This window comes from Daktulosphaira vitifoliae, unplaced genomic scaffold, assembly GCF_025091365.1.
Source record: "Daktulosphaira vitifoliae isolate Bord-2020 unplaced genomic scaffold, ASM2509136v1 Scaffold_5, whole genome shotgun sequence".
In the NCBI taxonomy this organism is placed as follows: Eukaryota; Metazoa; Arthropoda; class Insecta; order Hemiptera; family Phylloxeridae; genus Daktulosphaira; species Daktulosphaira vitifoliae.
The window spans coordinates 9775752-9783532 of record NW_026099576.1 but is presented as its reverse complement, the minus strand read 5'-3'; the positions used below and the strand labels follow the sequence as shown (position 1 = coordinate 9783532).

The 7781-nt window shown below is 24.9% G+C and overlaps 1 protein-coding gene across 1 annotated transcript; it reads left to right on the top strand.

Moving 5' to 3' along the window:
- The first annotated feature begins 4365 nt into the window (after window positions 1-4365).
- Window positions 4366-6920, top strand: LOC126907686 (sentrin-specific protease 1-like). Its single transcript, XM_050689146.1, has 6 exons — window positions 4366-4780; window positions 4995-5098; window positions 5338-5487; window positions 5616-5748; window positions 5844-5948; window positions 6255-6920. Exons 1-6 carry the CDS (start codon window positions 4609-4611, stop codon window positions 6839-6841), a joined length of 1251 nt encoding a protein of 416 aa, XP_050545103.1. The 5' UTR covers window positions 4366-4608; the 3' UTR covers window positions 6842-6920.
- The last annotated feature ends 861 nt before the right edge of the window (window positions 6921-7781 follow it).

The following is a 7781-nucleotide window of genomic DNA, read 5'->3' as shown; positions in this document are numbered from 1 at the left end:
ATCGTTGAGAGCCCAACTCACAGTTAAATGCTGACTCGGCGATCATATGTTTTGTTTTAGTTGATTGCATTATAAGCGCTATCTATTGGAGAAAATATTGAAATAGTCATGATTTTATTCTAGCAATCATTTGACTGTTAGGAATGTTGAAAAATTAATTATTGAAAATCATTTTGATATGAAATACTTACAGAATCAGTGATTCCAAAATTAAATTATATATATAAAATTCCTATTTGACCCTTTTAAAAATCCTAACGAGGAATCTGAGCTATTTTTTTATTTTATTAGCTAATTAAATATGTACGTAACTTTGAAACAAAATAAATTAACACCTTTATTAAGAATAAGGGATGAATTAAAAAATACCAAAAATAATTTTCTTAATAAAATTATTATTATAAAAGAAATCGTGGCCAATAATAAAATCTCACCCTATATACAATAACTTTTTATCATTTCTCCGTTAAAATTACAATTCTAAATTATTAAATATCAATTGGGTACAATATTTAATTAATATAATAAGTATTTATTCGCGTAGTATACTTATAAATCATAAAAATTGTAATCAAGATATAATTACAAAAATAGGGTTTTATGTTGCTTTTAGTTCAAAAATTCCTTTTAAAAAATAAACACTATCTACAGATTTGCATCAAAACGTTTTTATGATAGTGATTCCGACACTATCAGATATATTCTATATATATCGCAACTTTGGCATCATAGATTTGATTGGTCAACTGAACGAACAACAGCATTCTATATAAAGGCACGTACACATGGGTGGGCCTGTCCCCCCTTATATTTAATGTGACCCTGTGCCGGCCCCCCCAAATTTAAAATTCAATTATTTTTACAAATTATCAAAACACATGCTAGGCCTTATATACATTGAAATTATTATTAATTTGTGATTAATTTTGGGTAATACAGTTATTATTATGGCTGTATTTACATTTTTATATTCATAGAAAACGTTATTTGAAAAAGATAACGTTCTAGACGTCATAATAAATGGAATAGCAGTTACTCCAAACGTCGTGTAGGTAAATTTTTTTTAACTCTGGTACAACAAATGATAACAAACTACCAAGTATGTGCATTGATTAGAATCTAGTTGACTACAAAATTCGAAAGAGTAATACTCTATGAAAATTTTTTTGATAAATCTTACCGTTAATCTTTTTCTTTTTTTATAATTTAGTAGTTACAATAGGTAATTTATTTGTTTTTGTTAATTTGTTATTTGCGTGCTCTAAATAATAGTAATAAAAATATAACTAAAAAAAGGCAGGAATTGTTTTTAATTTTAAATAAAATAAATTTTACATTGTTTATAATTTATATTTATTTAAAAAATTATTTATATTTATTTGTTATTAGTATTTAGATATAAATTATTTTTTCTTAATAGCTTAAAAGTTGAAATATTAAATCAGCTTATGTTTACATCATTATTTTATTTATCTTTCACAATATGAAAAATTCATCCTGGTATTGAAGATGAAAGTATTTTTTTTTTTTAATTATAGGAACTATCCATTTTTTATAATACTGTAATAATTAGTAAACTTTATACGAAAACAATTTGTTTTTAACCAACCAATGGTAAAATTTTGAACTTGTAAGATTCATAGTAGGGATATTGTCTAAGGAGGAGTGGAGGGAGCCCCCACAAGCTTTTCATGGGAAACAAATTATGGAAAATGATACAAGGGCCCAAAATTGTTGCAGTGGCGTATTTTGAATGATTTCTCGGGTGGTGTCCAACTTTTAATGAACCTCACAAACGAAAATTATAGAAATGTTTACTGACGTAAAAAAAACTTACTATTTTTCTAATTACTATTTTAGGAATTGACAAATAATTTGAAATTTGAAATTTTGGTACTGTTGTATCTTAAAAGAAACAACCCTAGTGTCTTAACTTAAAGTAATAAAAGTTTAATAATAACTCAAATGTATTTATTATAGATATAATTAAACAATGCAAAACATACAAAATAAATATACACTAAAAACACAGTAAAACAATACACAAAATGAAAACTTAATGTCATAAACGTACCACGCGAAAAGAGATTACCTTCGGTGCTCCTGAGGTCCTCTCTCCTTTACGATTCATGCCATTTCGTCTTATATACTAAAATATTTTGTTTTTCTTCTTTTTGCAAAATTAATAATACTATCGTTTTCAAAAATGTTTATAAATATTTAATTCCTGGTCTAGTAATAATAGATCAGGAAATTACAATTAAACGAAACATTACAAAAATGTTTTACTTCCAGCTTTACAAATGATAAACTATATTACAGTATACAGACTGATTTTTTTATCATTACCCACTCATTTACTTGTAGAATAAATATAATTTAAACATTATTTTTGGTTTTCTTTAGTTACACATTATTCTTAAATTATTAACTATTTAAAACTTTTTATGTTCATCCCTTATGCCTTGTAAGGGTGTCAACTTTGTCTTTTTGTCTTTTAAATGGGAACACATATTTTGAATATAATAAAATGTTTGGATTTTTAATTAAATAGTAAATGGCATTTGAATTTTTAATATAACTTTATTAGTTTATTAGATATAAACATTTAAAGTTTCAAATTTTTGAGTTAATATACATGTATAATACACATGATGATATGATTACAAATACAGGTAGCTAAATGGTTTATATGATATCAATGTCGCAGTCACGGATTGTTTATTATCAATTATGACTATCATAGATATACTTTCTGTATTGACAGTTAGTGTATTTATAAACTCACAACAATGTGCCTTACTACCATTGATAATAACAATGCTGTGTACCTGCTAATTTCTTTGAAGTTGTTTTAAACAAAGTAACTCATAACTAAATACTTTATTTATAATAAGTAAACAAATAATAAAATCTCCTTTCAGTATTGATGTTCGTAAATTACTTGCTTTTGATGATGTTTCAGTGTCATTCCACTTCGAAATTATAAATAACGATTCAATTAGGTACACAAAAAGCTCAAGAAAATCATTGACAGCATAAAAACGTTCAACTCATTTAGTCGCACATAATTGTTTTAATGATTTTTTAGTTATACATTTTTGACTTTCTTCGATTTGACTTTTCAACACATCTTTTCGCTTTGGGTATATGAAAAAATCTCTAACTTTAGATGTTGTTCCTAATCAATTTCGTGTTTCTTGTATAGAAGATGAATAAGAAATAGCAAGGTTTAAAACATGAACAGCACAATGAACAAACGTCGCAAGCGGATAACTTTGGTGAATAAGAGATTAAACTCCGTTAAATTGACCAGACATAGAAGCACATCCATCGTAACACTGTCCTCTAAGGTATTTTGTTTCTACACCAAATGAATGTAAACTTTGAATAATAATATATAAACCTTTTCCAGTAGTATCTGTTGTAGGCACAAACTGAAGAATTCTTCCTTGATAATCATATTTTCAACATCTAAANATATTTTCCTTGATAATTATATTTTCAACATCTAAATATCGAACACACAAAGTTACTTGTTCGCTTCCACCAATGTCGGCCGTTTCATCAGCAAGTATTTTGAAACATCTTTGGGCATTTATGTTTGTTACGATTTTATTTAAAATAATTTTATTACAGGATTCAATTATTACATTTTGAAGTGTTTCACTTGTATATTTTATTGTTTCTTCAGCTTCCAAAAATGATTTTAAACGGTCATCTCCTTGGGCACTGTATCTTAATATTTCTCTAAAATTTCTTGATTTTCTTGGATAACTTGTCATTGTCTTGATATATATTGAAGTTACAAAGATAGCCGTTATTGTCAAAAAAAAAAAATAATAATAATAATAATAACAATAAGATTAAAAATGCAAATAATAATTAAACCTATAAGGTAGTTAAACCCTAAAGTTATTTTCGATTTGTTAAAGTCGTTAAAATTAATTCAAATCTCCTGTTATTTTCTTTTATCAGAATTATTATGTCATTAATTCAATTATTAATTAAATTGTTAAACTATATTATATATTCAACTTAATAAATTTTTATGTTGATTATAATCGCATGGCATGATGTTTTTTGTTAATAACTAAATGGAAATAGCAATTTCACATGGGCAAAATTTTTAATAGTTGCAAGAGAATAAATCCAAACGTTGATATTTTATTTCATACAGATTAAATTTTATATGCATAAATATTCTGTTAACCGATATCAAATTTATTCCACTTGAACTTTCATAAAAAAATCTCTATCATTTGTAAACTAATGTAATAAATAAACAAACAAATACAAAAGGTTTTTCTTCAAAATATCTTTAAAATATATATATATATATTTTTTTTTTTTTTTAATTCTCTGTATTATTCTTAAAATATTGTATTCTTTGACCAATAATACAATTAAAATAAATAAGTATTGTTTATACTAAATTTATTTATAATTGGCTTATACATTTTTTTAATGAATTTTTACAATTAAGTTTCCTTGACAATTAGATGTAAATGTTGATTTTATCGACATTTCAGTTCACTTCGTTTTTTCCCGTGAAAAATAAACTATCGTCTTGTGTAATTATTAAGATTTATTTAATTAGTTATTGATATGGCAAGTGAAAAAAATATTTTTGGTCAAACAAATGAATCAAACTTACATAAGGTCATACGCAGAGTTGAAGAAATATGGAATCGTCGTTTCATGCATTCCAATTGTGTTTTAAATAATACAAATAAAGGACAAATATCAAAAAAGTCATCTAAAGATGGAAGAATTATCTGTAAACACTATTAAGATTAATAATTAAACTAACTATTTCGAATAGAGAAAAAGTTTTTTAATATAAAATATAAGAAAAATTAATAATAAGTTCTCTTATTCATATATAACAATAATTCAGTCGCTTTACTTTAATTTAACTATTTTAATATTAAAAAACTTTTTCGAAATTGATTATTTAATTAATAATTATTAAAATTATATTCAATTTGCAGCAATTATTAATAAAAATATTTATCCTATAAAAAATTCCATTATTCCAAAAAAACGCACGTATCGAAAAACGAATAAAAATGATAAAATTATTCCAGAAAAATTGGTAACTATAATTATATTAATATATTTATTCGATTTAGCTATGTTATTGGGGTTTGTCTGATTCAAAAATATAAAATAAACTATCAACCCCCTTAATATAAATGCGGTAACATAATGTTTAATATTATTCTGCTATTTTTTCTATAAGATTTTTATGGGAAATTCAATTTTTATCGAAGATAATAATATAATATTAAGTATAGTTTATTTGTTTATTTAAATATCTCTTTGGTTACCTAGAATATGATGCAGCAAAGAGAATTCGGAACACTTTTTCAGAATGAAAAATCTGAAAAATATAAAAATGAAATTTTAAATTCAACAGAAAAAAAAAATATAGCAATTTCAAAAGACAATCCGCTATTAATATCAGCTGATTTGTTAGAAAAGGTATATTTTATTATGCTTTATTTCAATAAAAAGATTTTAGGGTATACCCTAAACCATTTTTTGGACTTAAAGCAGATTTCTTAAATAAATTTATCATATAATTAAATATATTTTTATGATCCGTTAAGAGTTTTCATAAGAAAAATTTGGAACGCAAAAAATCCGAAATAAAAAAACAACTTTTTGAGATATCTTCTAATACTACTGCTCGACCAAATTTAAAAAGAAATTCATCCGAAGAAGATGAAAAAGTCATAAAAAGTATACAACTTTTAAAATATAATTCATTTTTAAAAAATATGAAGTTTTGATTTTTGAAACAAATATGTAATATTTTTAAACATAAATTATTTTAGAGCCAAAAGTTAGTTCTAATCCTTTGACCTTAAATACGCCGAATGACGTAAATTTACTTGCTCTGTCCACTATTGAAGTAATAAAAGTACCAGAGAAAGAAAAAGGTAATTAGTTATTTAATCTATTTATTTTATGTAAAATTAAATAAAAAAAGATTATTTATTAAACATAATTAATTATAATAATACGAGTTAAATTAATATAACTTCTGCAGAGGCGTGTCATTAAGGGGGTCCATGGACGTTTTAAACAAAAGTAATTATACGTGTTTAATTTCATATTCCAAAACCTTAAATAAACCTAAATAATAGTAAACTGTTCAACAAAGTCTTTTTATTCTTTTTCTTTATTCTTTTTATTATTCTTTTATTAATTTTATAAAAAATGTTTAAATATGGTTACACTTGCAGAAGTAATGCAAGATCAGAACACAAAATCTCTTGATCAGTATAATGCACCTTCATTTAAATCGCCCACATCATGGTATACTTCAGACACAATTAATGAGTACATTAAAATGATAGTAACACGGTCAGAAGGTGAAGTTTATGCAGTTGTCACTGATTTTATTGTAGCGTATCTTCGAGGAGGTTATCCAGCTGTAAGAAGATGGATAAAAAAAGATATTCACACAATAAAATTACTTTTTGTGCCCATGAATGTATATGGGAGTCATTGGATATTGACAGTGGTTAATATACCTGAAAAGACTGTGACATCATATGATAGTCTTAAGTCGTATAAGGGTCCTTATCCAATGGTATTAAAAAATTTCTTAATTGAATGGGAGATGGACAAAAAAGGAAAAGCTTCTACATGGACATTACAAATAGGCGAGACATCTCGCCAAACCAATGGACATGATTGTGGGCCATTTACTGTTGAGCTGGCAGAAAAAATGTCTCGAGGAGATACAACACCAATAAATGCAAATTTTATGCCTTTTATAAGATTAAGACACAAAAATGAAATTATTGCTGGCGAGCTATTCAATTAATATTTTTATGAATGAAATTTTATTTTTGTATTTTATATCAATTTTCTTAATATTCACTATAAATTGAAATTTTTATTTGTATACCGCCAAACATTTTTTTACTTTTTCTATGTTTAATTGTTGTTTTTTTATTTCATTTTAATCTTATTTTTCTTTGTAACATTTCATTTAAGAAATTCAAATTTATCTTAACTGAAATAATTTATTGTTCTTGTTATGTGAATATACAAATATTATAATATATATACTGTATATTATAATATACAGTTATTGATACAATTAAGTTAAAAAGTCAGCCAATTATAAATTTTTAAATTAACAAGCGTATCTACTATCTTAACTTAATTTTAATTTTACTAAATGACGATTCATAAAGAATTTCATAACTTTTGTTTATTTTTTAAATACTATTTTAATTATAAAAATTTCTTTTCTGTATTTTTTATGAATGCGGTATATTGAATAGGGGTAACTAAACTTATTTGTTTATAATTCTCTAAACTGATAAACTATAAAATAAATTTAAAAATGAACTACAAGTTCAGAATATTTCCGTTGTTATTATATTTTTGCTACGGGTATTTTTGTTATCTAAATGACCCAATGAAATCCAAATAATTTCTAGAAATCTCTGATAAAATGTAGATAAATACGTGTCGTCGAATCCTATCAAATTATCTTCAATTTTGTTATTTATTTAAAATACCATTTATTTTATAGTAAATAAATATAGTATATTATAAAAAAAGTTAATACCAATATATTAGGCATTTTTTTTAAAGTCGGGGGGTGTCCAGACATGGAGGACACCCCCCCCAAAATACGCCACTGAATTGTTGGCCCCTCCAATAAACATTTTCTGGCTACGTGCCTGTCGATATAGGCGCATGCAGGCAGTCGACGACACCAGGTGTTCATTGGCCAAATTGTTCTACGTTTC